The following is a 25,417-nucleotide window of genomic DNA, read 5'->3' as shown; positions in this document are numbered from 1 at the left end:
TCCGGAGCTGGATATAGGTCACCGTAGCTCAGTGGAACTAACAGGATCTAGCGTCCTTAGCACGCACTTCAAGAAATATTCGAGCTCGCTCTACCACACCCATGCATTATTACACCCAAAAAGCCTGAATACGGGAATCCGGAAAGGGTGGATTGAGATTATGAGTAGTCCAGCGCTTCTGTTACAACCAAGGAGGGATGAAGGCGTTCCCGGGTGAATAGCTCGGAACTTAGAAATTTTACGGCTATAAAACACGATGTTTCAGTCGTGTTTTATACAGAGATGGCTCATGCTGGGGAGGTCGGTGACGCCGTGTCTCCGTGGCCGCAGCTGGCAAGCTTGTTTGTGCTGAAGGAAAAGCGAGGTGATGGCAACCTCACATTTCAGTGTTTACTTTGTAAGCCTAAAGAAAAGCTCCTGTCTTGTTCCATGGTGACGAACTCGAACCTGCGAAAGCACGTAAAGGTATGTTTTATTAGCCGTGCATGTCCGCAGTATGTGTGTGTGTATTTTTTTTTTTGTTTTTTTTTTTTTTTAATTTATTTAATAATCACAATCGTTCTTTTAGAGTCAACACCCCGGGAATCTGGCTGACTTTGGAAACTCTTCGCGGAAACGGAAGCTGTCTGAAGCTGCTTCGACGTCCACGCCGAAACAACTTACCCTCAACTTTGCAAGCGGGCGGGTGCCTCAAAAGCAGCTGGACAGCCTGATTGTGAATTTTGTTGTAGATTCCCTTCAACCTTTCTCTGTCGTCGAGGCTCCCAGTTTCGTTAAACTTGTGGATACCTTGGCCCCTGAAAACACGGTACCAACACGGAGAACGCTGATGGCGAGAATCGACGATCGGTACGAAGAGATGAAGACAGGCCTGCGGAAAGCTTTCGACGAGGTTCCTTACGTCACTGTGACCGCCGACTGCTGGACATTGTTCCGACGGTAAGCCTCTTTAAGATAACATCGTGTATTCCTTGTACGTTCTTGTCGCATATCCAGAATGTTCGTTTCAAAGCTATATGCGTGGGTTTGTATTTGCTGGTCTCTGTATTTAAATATAAAAGTCTCCTCATGGAAGCTTTTTGTCCGGCGTCCTCGGCACAGTGCGGCTGAAATAAATTCAATTCAATTCAATTATTCTCACTTTAAAAAAAATACCAAGAAGGTGAGTTGTCGCGGAAACTTTTTTTTTATTAAATTCAGTGATATAAAAGCGCTGATACTGCTAAAATACGTAACTAGTTTAAGAGACATAATATGACCTTAATGTTCAGACAATACCAGTATTGTCTACTGGCGATTAAGCTGGCGGGTTCTTGTTTTCGCAGTACAGTTTATACAAAATATTTGTTTGTTTTTTTCGCAGGTGCTATCTGGCAGCGACAGTTTCTTGGCTCGAGCCGGCTTCCCTGAAGAGGAACTCTGCAGTACTGATCTGCCAAAGAATGACGGGCAGCGTCACGCACGACAAGATTGCAGACCTTCTTCTGGAGGTTTTCAAGGAGTACGGCCTTCAAGGAAAAGTCACCAAGGTTGTGACCGACAATGGATCCAATTTTGTAAAAGCCTTCAGGTAACATTTGCCGCATACAGTAATAGCGGCCTGTTATTTATTGATCAAAATTAATGATAGAATTGCAAAAGCGCTTGCTTAGCACATCAGAACAATTCCACGCATATACCTGATCATGACAACAAGCAGACCCACTTTGTTAATCCAATATAGCGTTCAAATTCCACCAGCAAAGTGTATCCGCTTGTTGTCGTGGTTCAAACGTTCAAAAAGTAAACGCAGGTTGTTCTTTTGGGTAACTATTATTTTCTTCATTTATAACACAGGGTGTTTGGCGAGCCTGTTCAGCCTGACGACCTAGAGCCTTCGGAGCAGGACGATGAAGGCCTGGAGTTCGTGGAGGTAGCACCCCTGCTTGAAAACGTGGACCAAGGAGAGGCCCGACTCCCCCCTCACCATAGATGTGCTGCGCACACCCTAAATTTGGTGGCTACGACCGACACCGGAGCAGCGGAGCGTCACGAGATCTTCTCGAGACCTTTTCGCTCCGTTTTGCGGACATGCCGCGCCTTGTGGAATAAGCAGGGACAGTCGGCGGTTGCTGCCGAGACCATCCGACGCTTCTGTGGGAAGGCATTAATAAGGCCCGTAGCAACGCGGTGGAACTCTCTCTACGATGCGCTAGAGTGCGTGCACAAGTTGGATGCTGAGGGCAAAGACTTCGACGGGTTATGCAGTCCTTACAAGTTCCTCCCTTCCAGCGTCCACGTGACCTACTCTTCATAGAAGAGTACTGTAAGGTGAGAGTGCCATATCTGTTATTTCTACGTTTCACAAAAGGAGGTTGAATTTATGACGAGGGATCTGCGTATCAATACCGTAAACAAAACATCCATACTGTTAACCTTCCCCTCTATTGCATTTGCAGGTCATGAAGCCCCTCGCCTGTGCGATTGACGTGGTTCAAAGAGAAGAACACATGTTCATGGGGTACCTGCTGCCAACGATCACGGTACTCCAGCAGCGGCTCAGCCATCTTCTCCAGGCGGGCCTGGCTTTCTCCGCGCCGCTTGTGAATGCTCTGCTTGATGGAATCCAGAACCGGTAAGTTTCTGAAGAAGCATAATCTGCTTCCACTTTTTGCGGGACGGAACTGTGTTAACCTATCAGATGCGAGACTTTCTATTTACAGGTTTGGTCCCCTGATCAACGACCGGGAGCTGTTGCTAGCAGCCATTGCGCTCCCCCGGTTTAAAGTCGTCTGGGTTCTTGGCGAAGCCAAGCGGCAGGAGCTAGCTCAGCTGCTAACGGACGAGCTGCACCGCCCATGCTACGGAGGATCGCCCACCGGCGGACAGGAACCTCCCGCTGACTGCGGAGGTTCCCCTGTTGACGATTTCTTCGCTTTTTCGGCGCCAAGATCGACCCGGGACAGTGGGGAAGTCTCACGCTACCTCAGCTCTTCGGACAGTTCGACGGAAATGCTGAAGGAGTACCCCCGCCTACAAAAAGTGTTCATTAGGTTTAACACTGCCCTGCCATCTAGCGCGCCTGTGGAGAGGGTGTTTAGCGTAGCAGCGGACATCCTGACCCGAAAACGCGGGAAAATGAGCGACTGCAACTTCGAGCGTCAGCTTCTGCTTAAATTAAACAAGACATAAGAAGTGTCTGTGGCATCTAAAATGAAATAAACGTCTTCCTAATATACACGTGCCTTTGTCTTCATATGATGTGCCTCAAAGTAGCTGATTTTTATTCCGTTTCTCATTGTTCCGAGTGCTCACGGTGCGAAGCTTTGTGAGCACTCGGAAAAGTAACGAAAAAGTAATCGGAAAAGTAACGATTACTTTTTCAAGTAATGCCCAATTACTTTTTCTGGAAAGTAATCTAGTAATCTAATTGAATACTTTTATACCAAGAGTAATTGTAATTGTAATCGATTACGTTTTTCGAGTAACGTGTACAAGACTGGTGAGAGGGAGGTCTTGCAGTGGTTTGAAGCCACTCAAGCGAAGCCAGCGCTGCTAATGCACAGTGAAAAGAAGCAACTGATCGCGGCTGGAACCCTGCTCTATGACAACAGCTTGTGCAAACGCCTTCTGTTCGAGGTGCGAGGGGGCGCTCTAAAGAACTTTGGTATTGGGCAGGAGATCGAACTATTAGCGGCGAGATGTTTCGGTGGCGCCCTCGTATGGTAACCTTTCGTGACGTCATTCCCTTGCGAACAACAAGTTTGATGGTGCTTGTAATTAGCATGGCGGAAGCTTGAAATCGTAGTGTTCTTGAACCAACACTGTCAACACCGTCAAAATTGAAGTCCTCACGTTCCTCTTATTTCCGTCCATGAGAACTCCTTTGCTGACGTCATAGTCAGCAATCGGCCAATTATGGAAGGCCGACCACCGCGACGCTTTCGATCGCGCACGTCGCTAATAGGGCTTGTTGTCCCCACAGCCCGGTGTTTACTAACACAGAATAACAAAGAAATTAAACCTCGCCATGCACGGTCTGAGCACGAGCGCTTCACTCTTACCAGTGCTTTGGTTGCACGAGGAGCGGACATTCGAATCATCACCATCGATATCGCTGATCAAAAACAAACAAGAAAATTCGGTTTGTTGTTAGTTTTGTTGTTGAGCGGTTTGACGCCAAGGTGGTTTCGACGATGTGCCGCGCGTGCAGAGGAGAACCTGAGACAGTTGAACACCTATAGAGAGTATTCACTGGCGGCCATATCTGTGTGCGCGGCCGCTGAGCGCGTGCTGACGGCGAGCTTCCACAGTCCTTTTGGAGCGTGTTTTTAGCACCATCAAGGTTGCCGGTCTTAGCAGGCTATTAATGTGAGCTCGTTCTGAGCATGACTTTATCAAGAAATCGTGATGTATCCCATTCCTTTAATTAATAGGTTTTCTCACTCACTCATGCGCTCTAAACATCGCCCTCAAATATGGCGTCCAGTGAATACCTCCTATTGGCGACGTGAGCGATCGAAAGCGTCGCTGTAGCCGGCCCACCACAATTGGCCTAATGCTGATTATGACGTCAGCAAAGGATCTCTCATCGTCGGAAATAAGAGGGATGTAAGAGCTTCAATTTTGACGGTGTTGGCAGTGCTGCTTTGAAAGCGCTATGATTTCAGGCTTCCACCTGCTCATTACAAACACCATTGAACTTGTTGTTCACAAGGTAATGACGTCACGAAAGGGAACCAAACGAGGGCGCACCCGAAACATCTCGCCACTAATAGACGCTTTACACACGCGCCAGAATACAGCCGCCATTGGTGACCTTCTCTTGTTTTACCGAGATACCGAGGCACTGAAATTGGTGTGGACGAGCCTCCACAAAAGCCAATGCTGGGGAGAAAGATAGAATAAAACCTAAGATTTCAATAACCTAGCCTGCTATCGTAATAATGAAGTGAAGTAAACGTAATAAGGGGAAACAAAAATTAAAGGTCAGTTATGGCGGTGCCCATGCACAGCTGCTGCAAAGCGTCTATAGTGCTCTACTGTGAGTGCCTGCTGCTAGAGTTCCTGTATAGGCTCCCTACGGAAGCCAGAGTTGCGCGTCTGTTTTCCTCGTGCCGCCGCGCCGCTATTCGCCGAGATCCGATCACGTGAGGAGCCGGATCAAGTGCCGTGCAGGAAAGTAGACGTTGCACGCGCCACGGCGTAGGTTCCCCTGCTTTTGAGCGCGCCGCGCGCCTTGAACGCGCGGCGCAGATATTCGCCGAATTCAGTCACGTGACGAGCGGGATCAACATGCCGTGCAGAAAAGACGGCGCTACGGAGATGAACGCGCAACTCTGGCTCCCATAAGGAGCCTATACAGGAACTCTACCTGCTGCCAACCCCCCTGGTAGATCGCCGGCTTCATACAGAGCCGATGTTAGCATGTGCACTGGGTTTTAAAACGACGGCTGGCACAGACAACCTATATACGGGAGCAGCAGACGACCCTCCACAAGACAGTCATGATTTTTCTACCATGCAGTGCGAGCGAAGGACGAAAGCGTGCCCGGAACACTGGTGGAAGAAAAATTAGAACAAATAGCTTATACAGTTTTTTTGGGCTAGAACACGAATACTCTTCGAGCTCGCTGGTATAAAGGGAAAAGCCGCATCATCATCATCATTTGTGTTGACATTAAGGCTGTTAAGGAAACGTATACCCTTAACAGCTCCACTGTAAAAAAGAAATTTATTTGGACGTGTAAGTGCCCCTTTAAAGTATTTTGCGAGTGCTTGGAAGAGATTCTGAAAACTAGGCTGGTTCAGAAAATAACAAAGTATTTTGTGGAACAAACTGCCAGCCATTACGGACGTCAAAAATTAAAAAAAAAAAAACTAATTAGTAATTTTACTCCCTCATAGAAACTAATTAAAATTTTAATTAGTGAAAATAAACGTTTTATTCTAGTTAGGAACGCTATGAGCGTCATCAAGATCCTCAAAATCTGTCAACTTCCGAACGAATTCGTTGAGGCGCGGGGCTGCTCTAAAGTTACCGCTCCTGAAGCAGGCGCAAGGCCTGTGATGCGAAAACACGGATGATATCCTTATCGTTCGAGTTTTCACTTCGCCGGCCTTGTGCGTCCTGCACAAGTGGTAACTTTAGCGCGCACCCTTGATTCTCATGTGCTTCGTGTCGTCCCAAAATTAACTTATTTAGGGTTTTTCGCTGACGCTCAGCAAATCTCTAATTTGAAACATGTGTTTATTTTCGCTACTTGAAAAGTCAATTAATTAGTACAACTTAGGTAATTATAGTTTGCTGATGATGTTATTCCTGACGTCAACCGTGGTTTGTTCCTGAAAATAGTTTATTTTTTCTCACCCATACTGCTAGCAATTTTCGAAAGTATTCGCAGAAACGGGCCAGTATGTAAAAATAGGATACTACATTATACTCCGCTCATTTTCTCTAGATAGCGCGTCTACACCACCAAATGCTCCCCTAGCGGAGAGAACAGCTCGTTTCCGAGACAAAGCACGCGCGAGTCGCGCTGCTTTCGAGGGAGAGGGTCACCGCCGACTCACCGAGACACCGGATTCGCCAAGAGAGCAGAGACAGCTGCCCCGCCGTTTCGAAGGTTGTCCACACGACGATAGATGGCGGCAGCCATGCCTCTCAGTTCAAAGGGGAAATCGCCGAAGCTGCGTACTTCCAGCTGTTCCTACTACGCAAAAGTTGTCGGCGCCAAGGCCATTGTAATTTCGCAGGGTGTGACGTACTCCCTATAACTCCGTTTCGCGTTAAATCCTACAGCAGTCGATGCCCCGATTTGAACCAGCCAATCAAGCAGAGCACCAAAAGTGCATCGTCACGGCGCTCATCATCTTTGTGCGCTTACTGTTACCGACTAAACCAATACCACACAGTGAACACGCCGCGTTCCTGTGTTTTCTTTGGTGCCTGCGCGTTTCGCTGACTCACGATATCGTCCCGCTCTATCAGCAGCGAACTTCGCTTCTTCCGCTCGCTCTTGGAGCCGACGTCGCACAGCCGTCGCTAAGGGTCGCGGACCAAACCGCACTTTTTGCTGGAAACTGGAGGCACTGGATGCAAGCACTATGCGAATAGCGAGTCGTCTGCTTTTTGCACAGGAGTTGCGGGGACCTCAGAAGGACGCCGAGCTCTGATCGGCTTTGATTGAAAGGATAGTGGGTAGAGCTCGATGCTAGATGCTTTGAAGTCTATACCACTTTTCTTTCCACAATCAGCTAATAAGGGCTTGACGTTGTGACACCGTCGCAGCCACTGTGCAAGAAGCAAAGGAACTTGCGCTCCACATACGCCTGTGGGCGGAGCCAATACTACTCAGAAGACACGGCATGCGTATGGCGCATCGTTTGTAGATCCCCCCGACCTGCCCCCAAGCGGCAAACACGCCAAAGCTCAATGAGAGGCGCCAGAAAGCTAGCAGACGAGCGTTCGTTTTTACGTCGCCGCTTGGAGAGACACTGCGAAACACGCTGGTGCCCTGGTGACTATGCTGACGCAGGCTACCTGGCGCTGCGTACATCCACTACAATGATGACGCATGGGAGGGGAGCAGCAGGTTTTATGTTGTTGGTGGTATGGGCAGAGCGTGCGCTCTACTCACGCTTGCAAGCTGCCTCGCTTCCAACGCTAGTCTGGCCACCCTAGACGGAATATGGTTTGTTTGGGCGCAACTCTGGCAACGGTCACGCAAGCAGCAAGGTGGCGGCGCCCAGAGGCAGTACTTGCAAACCTCGATATGCCACCACACCATCCACAAACAACAATGTACCCCCCCCCCCCCCCCAAAAAAAAAAAAAAAGAAATAGTGTTTTTTTTTTTGTTTTTTTTTTACAAAAAAAAAAGAAAATACGCATCGCCGAACGCTCATTCTCCGCCAAAATATAGCGCAAGCGGCCCGAATGAGACGCCAAAGGTTCTTGAGTACTAACTGTTATTTTATTAATAATCTAAAAGTGATGTTCCCAAATTTTCGCTATGAGAATGGTGGCCCGTTTTTTGCCCGTTTTCGCTAAGTGGCGCCATTCATCTCTCATATATTTGGAGAGCTTTGTCGGTCGACATTTTCCCATTGCGGATTTCAGAAAATTACGTACAAGTTTTGACTAATATAAGGATTAGTACTGAAACTTAGGTATCTGGTTCTTACCGCTATAGCGCTACATTTGGGGTGAGAGTGCATGCGATCGTCAATCCGTTCTTTTTACGATAAAGAAAAAAAAAACGATCATAATCCTGTAACTTTTCTTTTGGGACACCCTGCAACAGTTCGCAACAAACAATATACACCAAGAACAAACAAACTCGCGTCTGCTCACACCAACTGGGGGCATTGCGCGTGCGCAGAACCCAGATTCGCATGAGATGAATCGACTACGCGCGTGCCCAGTGTTGATAGCAGCGCCACCCCGGTGTCGTGACGTCAATTAAGGGTCGAGTAAGGTGGAGAAAACATTGTTAAATAGATCGGCCGTAAACTTGGACGTGATGGTGTGGTATCAATAGTTGTTTAACGGAATCAGTTCTTAAACCGTTGTTTTGTGTGTGTGTGTTTTTGTTTTCTCTTCCAAAATGTTAAGGACTCATGAAGTGTCCAGCGACCACGAAGTTGTTGCCTCCTGCCTACCTATATCATCGATTATTGCGTTCCGGTTTTACCTGCATGACATCACCTCCGGAGCGAAAACTGTCCTTTTATCGAAATCTATGAATACAGACGAAATGGCTGATGCAATGAAAAAATACAAGGTATGACGACACGGACATTATATTTTCATACGCCAACAGGGTTGCGCGATACTGTGTCACGCGATTTCTTAGGCGGTAGTACCTCACCAGCAAAGAGTAAAAAGTTTGTATATTAAAAAAAAAGTAATGTCATTCTAAAACTTACATCTCCCAAAAAAGAAAATAAGTATTCAAAATAACACTGAGTTGAACAATTTAAAATTCGAGCAATGAGGGAAGACACGGATCTGACTAAATTTAAGGTGATTTAAATAGATTCATTTATAATATTTTCTAAACGGATGCACACCTTTTTGGCAACTTCCCGATTTCCCTCATCTGGGCACCTCGTTGCCAAAACGCTTTACGGTTTATCCGAAATGCCAGGTGGTGAACTTACCTACGCACCATATGCGGGAATCTGTGAGCTAACTCTCACAAGTAATTTAGTCTTGTTTTCCGCTCCATAAAACATCGCTGCCATCAGCGTCGCACATGGACGGCAATGCGATCATAATGTGTTCTAAAATCGCAGGCATGTTCATGAAACATCGTTGAAGATAAGATATGAAACGTGTGTTGATGAGTCTTTCATCGGTGCAAAGCGACGCCGAGTCTCCCAGGCCTAGAGGTTTTTATTAGCATATACATTATTTAACATGAAGTGATCAACAAACAGCAGCCTTGTAGTCACTTTATGTAATAAATTGTGTCTATTAATGAGAGACTATCTTTATAATTATCGGTTGTTGTAAATTATAAGAAAATTTACCTGTTTAAAAGTAAATTAAACATTACAACTGTGTCAATTGGGCTGGATGTTAAAACAGAAGGCAAAACACAGACAACCCGCAGCAACCAGAAGTGGCAACCTGCAGCCGCCATCTAGTTTGTTGTTTACCTTGAAAATGGGTGTATAGTAAACATTTTAATTAAATAGACAAAAAAAAAAGTCCCGTCATTTTCCATAAATCGTTACCTTAATCAATCCTGAGTTATAAAACCCAGATCAGCAGAACGTTTTTGCTTTAATAGTTTATTCTAGGTGTTCCAGGCGTAACACACTAAAAGCGTTACTGCAATACTCTTACGATGCCGGTGGACACCTAAATATAGAATTGTTTCAAACAAGCACATTTTACGTGCAGTTCTCACATGCACAAAAAAGGACTATACAGGCGTAATGAATCACTCTCGAAGGAGGAATCACGAGCTTGGTAGCTATTCCGCGGCCTTATGCCGGATGTCTCTGCGAATAAGCAACAGAAAATCCTGAAAATTGTGTGTTTGAGAAAAAAGAAAAGAAACAAAAAAAAAAACTGTTGGGAACAAACTTCCAGCCACGGCAAACCTCAGGATTTAAAGAAGAAAAACGCGCACGAATGAGCAAAATAATTACCTAAAAAGAACTACGTCTTAATGAGGGAAACCAAACATAGGTTCAATTAAAAACGTTCTGGGCGATATGGAAGACTCCTAAATCAATCCATTTTAGGAAGACTCGAAGCACGTGAGAAGCGCGAGGCTGCGCTCAAGTTCTTATTCGTGCAGCGGGCGGAAGGCTGGGGATACGAAAAAGCTGGCGACGCTTTCTCGTCGCCAGCTTTACCCCTTCTGCACGAGAAGGAACTTTAGCGCCACGTGATTTAAGTCTCACTGAAAATTGATCGAGTTAGGGGTCTTCGATGACGACAAGCAAGTTTCTAATTCGAACCATATGTTTACTTCCACCAATTAGACTCTCTTTTCCAGTCTTCTACACGATACTCGGAAAAATTAATCGACAACGATCACGACAACTTTTGGTTAAAATGTATTCAATTAGATCACTTGATTCCGAAATAAAGAAAGGAATTTACCGCTACTCTAAAAAGTGACCGTGCCTTCTCCGATTACATATGATCTTCCAATCGATATATTGTTCTCCTGGTTTAAAAACGGGTCTATCGTACTTTCTATTAATAGATTAGAATCACCGAACTAGAAACTACAGACCTTCTAAAACCGCCAATTTTGGAAGACTACACTTCTGCCGCAGACATGGTTTGAGGTTTCTTCGGTTGCAAACTTTTAGAAACAGAGAGCACCATTAGGAAAGGGAGAAGCAAGTAGTAATGGCTACAAGTAATGTTAGTACTTCCGAAAGAAGCCATATTACTTTCGCGATTGCTTCTTAATGTATCTAATCAAATTATTGCAAAACCATCCTAAATTGTAATTGATTACAAGTAAACTGATTACTTGTAATGTAAAACCATGCAAGTCTCTTTGTCCTTTTCTAATTCCTGTCGTTCGCCATGGCTTGCAGTTTGCTCCCGAAAAAAAAAAAAATCTTTTTTTTCTTACCTTCCCTATTTGTAGCGATTATTAAAGGGGCACTCAAGTGGATTTCGAGATCATCTAGTCTACAAAAATAAGTAACGGAAGAGCGTCGAGGCAGCAGAAAAGCGGGCGGCGATTCGGCGGCACTACAGAGCGCTAGCGAGACCGAGACTGACTCGACAAGGTCGCGGAAGCTGCTTATCTACCCTGCTTCACTATCTCAAACGTTCGGCAAAGAAGGTTCGAGCGTCGCGCGCTCGGGGCGAGGATGAACTGGCACTTTCGAGAACAAAAAAGCAGAAGGAAAGTTACGTCTGCTGCGAGAATGACCGGGAATCTTTTAGAAGACCGTGACCAAGCGTTGCCTTCTCGGCTCTGCGGGTCGCAATATATAAAACCCGAAAACGAACAACCCTAAATATATGCGGATACACGCCCCATGCATGTTGAAGCATGTTTGGTGCGATGCATACGCATGCTTCGACCATGCCCGTAGACAGTTTTTTCTATGAGCAACGTTAGAGTACAAGGACGAAAGACACCTTGGGCAGTGTTATGCAGCCTGTGTATTAGCAGTATGACCATGGGGCGCAAAACATTCTAATGTTATTAAAGTAGTGTGCGCCTAGACCTGCATGCTTACAATTCATTTCGCAGCCACGGAATGCGAGCTCTCTTCGGAATACAAATTGCGTAACCGGATGATTCGAATCCCTCTCCCTTCATCCTGGCGCAGGTGACTAGAGTGTTCGGGGCTCCATTCTGGATTCTGGAGCTTGCCAAGGCGCTTGAGAAGCGAGGAATTCAGCTGGATAGTCTAACGACTATTCTTCTGTGTGGCGCGAAGGCCACGCCCCAAATGTTGAGGCAAATCGAACGGTCGTTTGATCTGGCCATCGTCAAAGAAACTTACGGAGCTACGGAAGTCGCACGGATATGCAGACCCCCGTGGGGTGCCTCCCCTTGGTACGGCATTGGATTCCCGTCCCCGATGGTACAAGTTAAGGTGAATTTAATTCCATTTAGTGATGAGTACGAGAGGTGTGCGGATAGTCCAGTTTCAGCTCGCAACTATTGATATCGATTATCCCCTGTCGATATGCTGGCCACAATGGATTTTGGCTTGTCATCAGGTTGTTGATGTCAAGAGTGGAAAAGTGCTTGGACCAAACGAAAAAGGAGAAGTGTTAGTGAAGACGCCATGTTCCATGAAGGGCTATTACGGACATCCGGAAGCTACATCGCAGAAAATTACTCCCAATGGTTGGGTACGAACAGGTAGGGGATGGCGACTGTTCTTGTTAACAAGTCAGTCAAAAGTTGGTTTTCTCTTCGGCATTTCCCAAGGGCGTTCTGAAAGCCTGCCGTTTATAGGGTCTCTTAGCACTCCTCGTTTTGCTGCTATACAGTAAGGAGACCGCTGAACTGCACGTTGCAAGGGTTTTGGGAACATATAAAGGCCGTCATTGTCACGTGCCACTGCCACGTCATTTGACGTCATGGTGCTACGGGACATCACGGTGTCACGTCACAGTGTCAAGTAACACTACGGTGTGGCATTGGTGTCACGTGAGAGTTCAGAGAGTACCTATAAATGCAACGCATTCAGCGCACTTTTCTGATGGCGTCTCAGTGTCAGGTGACGCGCCGTGACGCCATCGAGGGGTGAATCCGCAGACACGAAAGCCCTAATGTTGCATTAGGCAGTTTTGGCCCAGCGTTGCCGTGCCGCATTGCTACCGTGAGCTCGCGCGGTGACTTCGAAGCATGCTCCTTAACACGCGACTGGAGGCGTGCAGTGGCCATACTAGAACGTGGTGACGGTTTGCTAAAACTGCCTATTCACACTGGTGGTTGAATCGCATTCGCGAGGTAGTTGCCAACGCTTAAAACCCCGCCACATTAAGGCATCGCTTTAGAAAGTTCAGGCGCATTTTTTTAGAAAAACAAGCGGATCTGCTTCGCGGTTTCTATTTGAACAAGAAAAATGGAACTGTCATATATTAAAACCAAATTAGTAGCGTCAAACGATATGATCTCTTCTACTTTAACCATCACAATTAATATTGAACGATTTTCTCGTTCAGATCTCATTATGGCAACCGAATTCTTTAATGTTCGGTTCCTCGGCCTTTAAACCAGATTAGAAACACTAATATATAGATCTGGCTAAAATTTCTCAAGAAAAACACGCTCAAGTTTTTGTTTTTTTTTACAAAATTTATTATATTTTGACTATTTTGAAGAGCGTAATTGAACGTTTTCTTTTCTTGATGTTTTTCTGGCGCGGTTGTTCTTTTAGCGATTTTTGAAGTTGCTTTGCCTAATGTATAAATGCGTATTTTAAAACGCGTTCTTTTTCTTTTTTTAAGCCTAATTTGTTTGCGTACCAAATGCGTATAGGTCTGAAAACTCAAACTTCAATTTGAAGTTTCTTTTTTTTTTCCCCTAATTCTCCCATCGTTTGTTTGAATGTAAATTACGCATTATATTATTATTATTTATTATTATTATTATTAACTCTTATGTACTGAAAAGTAAAATATATTACTGCTGCAAACAAGCTCCTTGGCGGCTGCATAGCATACTCATCCATGGCCTCTTTCCATGCACTCGCCTGAACGTCTACAAACATGGCTATTCTTCAAAACGTGCGATCGTTTATCATCTCTAGCAATATACGCGCGATAGAAATACCACCTAGAAAACAAGCTCTGCGCATGACGTCACCGTTAGTAATGGAACCCCGACCTGCCCCAAGCGGCAAACACGTCAAGCTCGACGGGAGACGACGCAAAGCGGCACACGCGTACGTCTTTGCGTCGCCGCGTGCTACGTCGCGCTCATTGTAAGGCGCTGCGAGTCGCGGTGGCGGCGACGCTGACGCGAGCTAGGTGACGCGGTGTCTGTCCAATGCAAAGCGCAAGTTCGTCTGCTTCCTGAGCAGGGGTTGCGGTGACGTTAAAAGGCCCAACTCTGATTTGCTCCGATTGGGAAAACAGTGGGTAGACATCAAGGCAGGTATGTGGAGCGCAAGTACTTCTGCTCCTTTTGCAGGGGTTCTGCAGACGTCAAAACACCGAGCTCTGATTGGCTCTGAATGAAGGCAAGGCCACTTGCTTTGAGGTCTACCCACTATCCTTCAGTCACAGCTAATCTGAATTCGGCGTCTTTCTGACGTTACCGCAACTCCTACACAAGAAGCTGACAACTTGCTCTGCGCATAAGAATGAGGTCTACCCACTATCCCTCCATCAGAGTCGATCAGAGCTCGGCAATCTGACGTCAGTGCAACCCCAGAGCGAGAAGCAGACCACCTCGCACTCAGCATAGTAATGACGTTTGGGGAGAAATAGCTTGTCTTGAAGGCTCGTCGCTCAAGCACCCATTACCGTGCCATTATGACCGCATGGCCAAAGAAAGATTGTCTCAGAGTATGTGAAAGGTTTTCGCGCATTCTCGTCCTTTCTCATTAGGATATTTCGAGCCCTTGTCAAGTGTGCAGTTAATATTCCGAGAGCGTCCATCTACTATTTAGTTATTTAGCTTTACTTTAAACCAGCTCATGAACTGAACTTTCAGCTAGATATGACGACTACACGCTAATTTGCAGGTGACATCTGCTATTACAACGAAGACGGTCAATTCTTCTATGTCGAAAGAATGAGCCAGTTCTTTAAATGCATGAACATCCACGTGGCACCCTGCTTCATTGAAAGCGTGTTGCTCAGCCACGATGGAGTTGAAGAGGCAGCGGTCATTGGTGTCCCCCATCCACAATATCATGAAGCGGCCTTGGCGTTTGTCGTGTTGAAGAAATCTTGTGGCACAATCACCGAGGCAGAGCTCCAAAACTTCGTTGCAGGTAAATCTCGATCTTGACATTTCTTTTATTCGTGTTATTTATATTGCACTATGAGCATATTTTAGACATAAGAAGTTGAGAATCACACAGAACAAAATTCAATGCAAAATTAAGTAGAAATACCTTAGCAGTTCGGGGTTTCTTTTTTGATTGGAAGCCTCTGATATCGACAATGCTTCCCTCTAAACTTTCTCCACGTAATATTTTTATGAACAATGGGGTGTCGACAAATCAAAATACTTACTTCAACCTCACTTGTTCCTTACAGACAGGATCAATAAAAAAAAAATCAGGGATCTTACTCATCTAATGCAGGCATCTTCAAAAACTCTTGGTATGCGAACGAAAAAAAAGACAAGGGACACACAAATACTATCTATGTCCAAAAACTAGATTTTAAACACCACTCAGAGCTAGATTGAGCTAACAAAGATGCAGCCTCGTCGCTAAAATAAACAAAAAAGTAATCCTGACAATGTTAATGCGAGGGAGTTATGAAGCTACTCATAGATTTTTGGCCATGTATGTCGCTAGTCAATGTTCCGCTAAATATAGCGGAAAATTTACATCACGTGACCTACGCCCCTATTCAGGTTCCCGGTAAAGCTAGCGAAATCAAGTTTCTGTGCTAAATATAGCGAAAAATTGGTCTCACGTGATATATGCACTAATTCAGTTTCCCCGCTAAATTCAGCGGAAAACTGACTTTATGTCACCAATGCACTAATTTAGTTTTCCCGCTAAATTTGACGGGATCAGGTTCCCCGCTTAAATAGGCGGAAAATTGACTTCACGTGACCTACGTACCAATTTAGGTTCCTCGCTAAATTTAGTGGAATCAAGTTCCCCACTAAATTTAGAGGGAAACTGAATACTCGACGTATGCCGCCAGTAAGGTTCCCCTCCAAATTTAGCGGAAAAAAAAACTTCACGTGGTTTTTGCACCAATTCAAGTTGCGCCCTAAATTTAGCGGGGAAGCGAACTTCTGTCCGTGTGAGTATGGTGCCTGGATCGCGTCTTCGACTGGTGTGTTTAGCGTCCTATCCCGCCCATGCATCAAAAGTGGTCCCAATGTGGCAACAAATGACGCGAGTGTCATGCTGTTGCCTGTCGCGATCCTTGCGGTTGGCCGTAGAAATGCTGGCGAAAAGCACGAGCGAACGCGAGTGTCGCTTTCGTCACGGCGTCCCTTTAGGCGTCCCAACTTCCGGTTGCTTGAGCTTCCGTGAACTGTCACAGTGGAAAGCGACCTGCAGAAGAACAGGCGTCTGCCATTTATACCACTACTGTTGGGGCGCCGCCAGGGTCGCAACAGGCGACAACATGACACTTGTATGACGTCATCAGGCGGAAATCGAGGGACCACTTTTTTGAACCCGGTAAACACACCAGTCGGAGACGCGTTCCAGGCACCATAGTGTGAGCAACGACAAATGCTGACGCATTTATAGATATTCACCCGCCTGGTCTCTACAAACTTGCCTCCACCATAATTCTTTTTTTTAGGTTTCATTTTTTTCAACCCAGATATAAAATTGGAGCATGATAAATGCATCACCTAAAGGCACCTTTCTAAAATGCCGTATTGCACCTAGTTTATTGGTTTAATTATACTGGAATTTTTAAGCACGAATATACTTAATCTGGGAACTACTTCAAGTGCATTCTACTTAAAATACTACTTCAAGTAGGTTTAGACGACTTGTCCTTTACTTGAAGTACATTCTCTGAGTGTGTGTACTCGTATTCTACTTAAAAGTATTATTTTCTAGTACTTTCCGCGGAAAGTTCAACTCCCGACTGCAAGACACATCGCCCAAATTTGAAGAAAAAATAAGCATATCGTCATCTGAAAACGCGCTGTCGTCTTTCGAGACGTCATCTGGTATTTTTTTTTAAAGTAATGACGTATTACAAGGTGATTCTGCAAAATAATTCGTCAGCGAGAGTAAATCAAGACTTAACGTTATCCAATATTGGCCGCCGTTTCAGTAAATAGCTGATGCACCTCGATTTACCTAATATATACCAGATGAAAAGAAAACATTATTGAGGGAATGAAATGGCATCATGAAAGATTGTGTTAAAAGGTACTTGATTTCATTTGAAAAGTACATTCTATTTATAGTATTTTACTTCCAGTACGTGGTGCCCAGTTGACTAACTATATTTCTTGAAGAACATGACCTGTAATTTACTTTATACATTAAGTACTTCTTAGGTGTACTTGACCCAACACTGCTTAAATCGCGTTCAGATATTTTTTTTAACGTTCTAATTAACGGCCATGTTTATTCATCGTTGTTCTAGAAAGTGTCAACTGTGTACATATTATGCTGATCTCTTCCATTTCTTCCCAGGCCAACTTGGAACCTACATGCACCTCCACGGGGGTGTGAAATTCGTTGACTCGATACCAAAGAACGCCAACGGTAAAGTAGTGAGGAAAAAACTGCAGATGCTTCATCAAGATGGATAATCTCACTCGTTGTGTTCTACAACATAACAAGGCTTCGGTCGGTTTTGCTAAAAAAAAAATATATTTATCGACCGCTGGTGATGGGAACTTTCTTTAGTGATTCGATATGCGTAGCGTAAGTTCGTCTGTATCTGCGCAGGGGTTGCCGTGACGTCAGAACGCGGAGCTCCGATTGGCTCTGGTGGAAGGATAAAGGGTATACCTCAATGTTAACCGCCTTGAGGCCTACCCACTAGCCTTTCAAACGGAGCCAATCAGAACTCGGCGATCTGACGTGACCGCAATCCTTGCGGAAGAAGCACACAGCATAGTTAGGAGTAGATTAAATATACTCAGGAAACAGCGGAACCCGGGTGAGGTCGAACAAAGGCGTTGTCTGAACTTGTCTTGATAGGATTGAGCGAGGAAAACAAAAACAAAAGATGCTTACAATTCTGTGTAATGCCAAATTAGAGCGCAGCTCTGGAGGAGGAGGAGGAAGCGACGGTACGGAGGGGAAGGTATGCCTCTCCTCCCCCTCCATAGCGGGAAGTTTAGCGTAAATTTTCCCGCTGAATTTAACCGCGGAAACTAGACCCGCTAAATTCAGCACGAAACTTCTCCCTAAATTTTCCGCTGAATTTAGAGGGGAAACTAAACCCGCAAAAATTAGCGGGATAACTTTCTCGTTGAGTTTAGCGGGGCGTCCCATAATGCAACGCGCGCGGTTACGCCTACGCCGACACAGACGCCGACGGCGGCGCCGCCTGACCACACGAGCGTGAACGGCGGCGTCGGTCTGCGCCCCGCCGCCTGGCGTCCCAACGCAAGGAGGCCACATTGGCCTCCGTTTCGCGGGCGCCCCGTGGCAGCACTGGCTCGCACGATCGCGCGCGCGCCTCCCGTCAAATTTTTTGCTCTTTCGTCGCCTGCTCTTCGCTAGATTTTTCCGTTTCGGCTCTCATCATTAGCAGATATCAGCATCGAAAGCAGACCCGTTGCATACGTGGTAGGTGCCCATGATGGCGTGGTGATCAGCGTGAATGTGATTATCCTAGCCTGCTCGTTGATCTTGAGACGCGCTTCTTGCAAATGGCATTTGTCTGTCATACCTTGTCAAAACAAAAGAACCATATTGCCGCGTGATATTCTTCAAACTACAATTAACTGTGCAAGAGAGGTAACTTTTGGCGTTGCCGTTCTGTGTTAATACGGTGCAGTCATCGACCGCGATGCGAATTTGTGGTGCTGAGAAAACCTGCCCTTGCTCCGGAGGAAGCCAGAACGACACCAGCCGCTGTCCGAATCATAACCGACCACCTAAACCTGCCGCCGCAATCAAGTGTTTTCGTAGTTCATACGACCCTGCAATCTAATGCGAACGGTTATCTGGTTTGGCATTATCTTATTTTATTTAAAGTTCAATCGGGACGATGAGCTTTTGGCGAAATGCCGCGTGCATGGCCGTGAGAAACGCTACCCGATACTTCGACAAGATGCGATTTCACAATTACGCCAAATGTTCGGCGCTCGAACATTTCAAGACAAGTGTTCGAGAGACCGGGTGTAATAGATAAGGAGGCCAACATGACCTTGCCGAGTCAGTCTCTCGAGTGTTCGACGCTCGAATATTCTAGGCCGGGTGTTCGAGATGCCAGTGTAGCTGATACGGGGCACAGCGTGGCCCTGCCGACTCACTCTCGCACTCTCGTGCTAGCCAGCTCTCACTCCGACCCCACGACGTCCAGCTTCGCCGATGCAAAGTCCCCGTCGTGAGAACCTCTCGCTTCTCGCCCTTTGGTTGGAGATCTAAGCGCAGCTTAACCCGTGGGGGTGGAGTTTCTGAACACCAACGACGAAAATAACCTCCATGGACGAAGAACGGCCCCCAATCTAAGCTCGCCAGGCATCGGAACGACGCTCCTTGAAAGGTGATGAACAGCCTCAACGTCATCGTCAACGGACACGACACATAGGCACTCGTGGACAGGGGTGCGGATCACTCCGTTGTGACTGGTAAACTTTCACGTCGTCTTCGGGTAGGTGCGATGCCGTGGGTTATCCCACAAATTCGAACCACCGGAGGACATCTGATTACGCCCGTCGGAAGGTGTACCGCGGGAGTCGAGATGCATGGTGAGATCCGTCCGTGAAATTTTTCATACGACAAGACTGTGAAAGAGACGTCATCCACGGGTGTACTTACTGTGTGAATACGGCGCAGTCATCGACCTCAGAGCGAACCGTTCGACGCTGCTAAAACCTGTCTTTGCTCCGGAAGAAGCCAGAACGACGCCAGTCGCTGCCCAAATCGACGATCAATGGAACCTTCCGCCTTGATCAAGTGTTTTCGTAGTTCAGACTACCCCGCAATCAACTGTGAACGCTTATTTTGTTTAGCTATGTCTTATTATACTTAAAGCTGCATCGGGACGATCCGCTTTTCAACGGGGGAGTAATGCCACGTGCATGGCCGAGAGGGAACGCTACTCCATACCTGCTTGCGATGGACTTAAACGCGGTCATATGCGAAATATAAGATAGCCACACTTTAGGAACACGTATCAAAGCTGTTGCAGTTCTTGTAAAGTACCAGAAAATTTGTATCTTAAAAATTTGTTTCTTTTCGGGTTAATGTGCATTGACTGCATAACTTTTGAAACAATGCAACTTCGTCTGAATATTTCAACCTACCTAGGCCCTCACAGGCATGAAGGATTTTGTCAATACGAAAGGTGTTCCTTTCGTCACTAAATTAAGTAAAAAAGGAGTCGGCCGGACCACTGTACGGTTGCAAAAAGTATTTTTAGAAAACGGTAAAAATATAAATACATATGTGCAGATGAACTAAAGTCCTACTCAGTTTTTGTTGGCTTGACCTCCAGTTGTCGTCACTGGTTTTGTCACCGTCCCGAAGCTCTGGCGCCTCAGCTGTTCACCTGCTTTGTCATCAAATCCAGGTGCTTTAACTGTGGCACTTGGATTCAACCTCTTGCGGGCACCTACCGATCTTAAAACGGCCTTGCCTCCGGCGCCTGCCAAAGGTGAAGATAGATGGACGGGTTCCTTCGAGTATGCCAAGACTTGCACCAACTAGTAGCCGGTGAATTGTCATCCCAGCTTCTCGTCTTCGGGCCTCCCGTGTCGCCGCCGAGAATTCCCGCAAGTGCCTCGGGTCACTACTTAGTTTGTTCGGTCGTCGCTGGAACAGTCAACTGGATGATCCTTGGGGTCGTCTTGCACCGGACACACCAAACTCTGTCATTCAACCCTCGCCATTAGCTCCTCGCTCCCGGTTGGGTTGCCCTTCTTCTTCATCCGTCGATCCCCTTCATCAGGATTTAGTTGAATTAAAAATTTTGTGTCATGTTATGCACTCCGTTTACCGTTTCCCAGTCACATCACTTAGTAGCCCTAAAATAATCGCGTTGTGTGTTTAGAGCAGTGTGATGCAAAATACTCAACAGCAGTATTTAAGATAAGATAATAAATACTTATTTCAGAATGCATTTACAATAGTATTTAAGTTACTCTAAACGAACTGTCTCCAGTGGAGTAATTTGAGAACATACCATACTTTGAAACATAATTTGGAAAAGTAATTGAGTTACGTTCGAAAATACCCGGCAAGTATAGTTTGCGAGCTAGTGCTATAAGAATAAAAAAAAATCAAAATGGGGTGCTCTACTTGAGATGACTTCACTGCAAATCACATTCTGCTGGGATCTTCTGATCTTCATGACTTTCAAGAAGCGATCGACTTAACTGCTGCAATTGAAGTTTACTTTGAAAGAATTCGGTATATACAACACGATAGGTACCGAAAGATTTTAGGAACAAGCGGGACACACGTGTTGTAGGCATGGCAACTGGCGTGCTTTAGCTTGGCGGTCCGCTCGGCTCATGACGCATTCCGCAATAAGTTTGTAATATGCCTTAAAGCGATTTGGCGAACTTGACACGCAGTCCGGCATTGCATATCCCTAACAGCCAAATAGAAGTTGATCAGGCAGCCAGCCTTTGTTGATGAATACCCGTGAGAATAACAAACGTGCACGCATCGGCTAGAGGAAAACAGCCTCTGTCGCTGATCAACAACTAAGAGCGAGCGAGCGCCAGTACCTTCAAACGCTCAAAAAATATATCAGGAAAGTCAAGAGGGAAACACAAATGACGCAAGAGAGTGTACATGAAACCGCTTTCGATCCCTGGCTCCACCTGGTGGAAAACTAGGTTGGGGGATTCTGAGAATGAAACAATGTGCGCATTCGGAAGGAGACAAAAGAAACGCTTTTGAGCGAGCCCAGAGTTATACCACAATAGGCACACAAAGGCTTCCTCAAAGCCCAGTCTAGGTCACTGCTGTTCAATGAAACCAGCAGGATCAAGCTTCCTTGGCCGAGGTCGTGTTTGCGCTTACTTGAAAATGTGCTCGCGTATTTTGATATGAGAACCACCTGAACCGGCGATTTCCCAAAATGGTCAATTGTGTACCAAGCGTTGGCGTACATTCTTCCTCTGACGGAACCACTCTAGATTAAGACAAAAGTGTAAAATGCCGGTGACGCCGCAAACACTTCGATAGCTCAAACCGTAACGCGCCAATAAAGAAAAATTGAAAAAGAAAGGACACGAGGATGCCTAGGGCGTACTTCGGGCTATCTATATTATCCTTTGTTCACATTCGCACACTGCGTTTTGCTCGTGCCTTGTTTCCTGTCTTGCGTTTGATCGCTTGCCTCCAAGTTTGCAATCGGTTCAGCTTTGCCGTGGAGTGTGACGATCAGTTCCGCAGATCGTTCCGGCAACAGATATTTTCGCAGGTTGAAAAACGCATTTGAGATACTGAGTACAATATAGTAAAAAATGTAATTAAGATAGAGTAGCAAAAACTCTGAAAGAAATTTATTAGCTAGATTCCGAAATACTACCAAACGTATTTGAAATACAGTATATCGAATAGTGTATTTAAGATAGGCACAAGCCTGGTTCACACAGACAAAAGTTGGTCAGCCTCAGTGGGTGTCCTGTGTCTCAGCTGTAGGTGAGAAATTTAGCCAGTACAGTACCTCCGCTAGATTGGGGACTTTAACGTCCGTTAACATCCAAGCAAACACAAATGAAATATTTACCTACACAACCAGATGGTACATCCAACAAGCTCCCCATATTTACTCATTTTATTATTGAACTAGAACGTTCAACCAGTATCTTTCTCAGTAAAGATAAAACATGCCATATTTTCTACCTACCAAGGCTCTCCTCCTACCGTATTGCAGCTCGGGGCACATACAGCAAAAGCTTCTGCCAGGGCCCTATGCTAGTCACGCCGCCACACAGCAGTTTCAGGTTGCCTTATTAAACTGACTGACTGACTGCAAGCTCATTTCCATAAAAAAATATCAACTTGTCCTCACAATTTAGATAACAAAAACAATCTCTCATTTCAGCAGAATCCTGCATAGCATTCAACATCCCATGCTCCTGGCTAAAACGTATGCTGTACCACTTTTGCAGTTGTATACTGTTAGTTCAAACAGGACATCTGTGTTATTTCAGATTGTACTCGAACAGAGTATTGGCAAGCATAAAACATTCACCGCTAGTGGAGCACTGTAGTATTGTCGTTTTAAAGGGATACTACAATGAAATTTCGGCGCTAATTTTATGGTCTATATGCGTTCAAACGAGCAGTATCACATCGAACGCACCAATATCTTGTTAAAAAACGTCACGAAAAGGAATTTTAAAACGAATTAAACGATTAGCAAAGAGCATTTGGTATATGTCGCTAACGCCTTGTTTGTAATGCCCGTCTAGGAACCTTGACAGCTAGTTAGGGTGAGTGTCTCGCCTCCGGCCACGACGAGAGAAGAGGGGTAGGAGGAACTCCCGTCTTCCCGAGAATCCCTTTTGTGTGTTCCAGAAGCAGCTATTGTCCCCATACAAGATTATAAAAGATTAACCCGTCACTCAAAATTCGTACAAAAGCAGTCGCTTCGGTGGCTGGAACGACTAGGCCATCCCCTCAACGTCAGCCTCGCCGTAGCTTTGCTCGTCCCGATACGACCTACGTCACGATTGCGTCGGATGTCACGTGCTCTAAGCTGGGCCTTCTCCAAGGGCTTGCTAGAGTGGGCCGTTTATAATAAAAAATACAGCCATCAGGCTCAAAATACAAACGTGCGATTGTCATTTAAGGATATTGTGGATCATATTCAACCTATTTTTGAACACGACGGATATATTTCAAATTTCGCTGAAGTATGCCTTTAATGACAACCTTTCAACTCTAAGATACAAACAGAAAAAACCAGCGCTCGCTTGTTTGTGCTGTGTCGCACCTATGTTGCCATCCTCGGATAAAGCCTAATTCTTTATAATGTATGTCGCTGTCATCCCGCATCTGCAATTGTTTCTCTGGCCAACCGACATTCATAAACCACTGCTCAAAGGTGTTATTTTCCATGTCCTCTCGCTACTTACTTCTGTGACTCGCAAGGGTAAAACAATGTGTGTTAAACGGGCGGTGCAACGATTTGCGGACTTTAGCTAATTAACTGAGGGAATTAATCTGTGTCACCTACAGAACGAAAAACAAAAATCATGCTTTCTGCGTGCGCTAGTTTTTATTAAAAAATATTGAACTGATCGGAAGGTCAAAGTGCCCCTCAATTTTCACGCCATTTTTCGAGTGGCGTCTCCAAGGCACCACCAGGCCTCCTGTTGCGTTCTTTCTTCAAAGACCCCAGCAGCTCCTTCCGCAATTGTCGACTTTTCAACAATCAGCATCGCCGAAGGTTGCATCGAGCGATGGACACAAAAGACAGTTCACCACGGGGCCGGCCAGCGTGTGTAGCAGGAGAGGGGAACAGGTTTCGTTGACTTCCGCGTGTACCTAAATGACGTGCCAACGTAGTTCCCACCACCTCCACACGGAGCTGCAGCTCGGCAAATAATTTGTTTTCTCTGCAATTACGCAGTGGAATAGCAGTTTTTCGGGGGAAGGTGACGCGTTTTTTCTCAATTGTGCCTAAACAATATAAAAAATACAAAGTGCGAATAAAAAAAATACGCTGCCAATTCACAGTACATGAGATGTTATGGTATTCAATCTAGATTAACTGGTTTGCTAGTCTTCATTGAAGCCCTGGTCGGGCCCTCTGGTCAACGTCAGCTGCAGGATTCCTTCCTCGACGAACACGCGTGGCTAATCACTCTCTCTTTCATTGGGCTATATTAAGGAGCGTTCCCCAGAGTTAAAATCAATGTACAAAACCCATATGCGTAAGTTTTGTGTAATTTTTAGGCTTGAAGCTTGGCCCTCTCACATTTGTTGGTTCTATGAACCACATCCTAAAAAGCGGTTAATGCCATATGATTCCACGCATTCTAAGCTGGTGAAGCAAGTGATCGCCACATCATGCATACGAACTTCATTGTTGAAGTCATGCCGCCATAGATGAGGGAACAGTCTCTGTTTAGAAGTCTCTAGGTTGACCTCAGTGGGTTTTCCTGTGCCGACTGTTAAGGGTTGGCTGAAGCTCTGTTAAAACTGTTAAGTGTTTGACTTACCTCAATGGTTAGGCAGAAACCGACATCCCGACCCCTGGTGGTATCTTGTGGACACACCCTTTTTCACGAAGCCAAATGTATGGCGAACAAGCACAGTTTGCCGGTAGCCTTTTCAGTGTCGCAAACCTAGGTGGAACACAGTATTTTGTGATGTTATGTGATGTCAACCACTACACTCCCTTTTTTCTCTGTGCCACAGGTATTTTGTATAAGATCTCCCTCACTTGTTGTAGAGTGTACATCGAACAGACGGGGAGATGTGTGAATGTGAGGGAGCCATTCCGTTTCTCGCCGTTCCTCCCCCTCAGGCCACCTTGTGGTGCATTGCAGCAGGTGTGGCTGCGTCCCTTCGTTTAATAATTTGACGATCTTGGCATATAACAAAATTTACGTCGCCGCGAAAGTCGAAGCGGCCTTTTTCGTTTTCTTGAGAGGGTAAGACGAATGTCTTAG

General features: G+C 45.7%; 2 protein-coding genes across 2 annotated transcripts; both read left to right on the top strand.

Moving 5' to 3' along the window:
* Positions 1–282: 282 nt before the first annotated feature.
* Positions 283–2,220, top strand: LOC120849449. Its single transcript, XM_042293508.1, has 5 exons — positions 283–300; positions 569–939; positions 1,364–1,570; positions 1,837–2,027; positions 2,144–2,220. Exons 1-5 carry the CDS (start codon positions 283–285, stop codon positions 2,218–2,220), a joined length of 864 nt encoding a protein of 287 aa, XP_042149442.1.
* Positions 2,221–8,737: 6,517 nt separating this feature from the next.
* LOC115332476 (4-coumarate--CoA ligase-like 6) lies at positions 8,738–17,410 on the top strand. Its single transcript, XM_040221667.1, has 5 exons — positions 8,738–8,764; positions 11,802–12,071; positions 12,199–12,343; positions 14,679–14,930; positions 17,292–17,410. Exons 1-5 carry the CDS (start codon positions 8,738–8,740, stop codon positions 17,408–17,410), a joined length of 813 nt encoding a protein of 270 aa, XP_040077601.1.
* The last annotated feature ends 8,007 nt before the right edge of the window (positions 17,411–25,417 follow it).

This window comes from Ixodes scapularis, unplaced genomic scaffold, assembly GCF_016920785.2.
Source record: "Ixodes scapularis isolate PalLabHiFi unplaced genomic scaffold, ASM1692078v2 PGA_scaffold4__175_contigs__length_147842914, whole genome shotgun sequence".
In the NCBI taxonomy this organism is placed as follows: domain Eukaryota; kingdom Metazoa; phylum Arthropoda; class Arachnida; order Ixodida; family Ixodidae; genus Ixodes; species Ixodes scapularis.
This window is presented reverse-complemented; position numbering and strand designations above follow the sequence as displayed.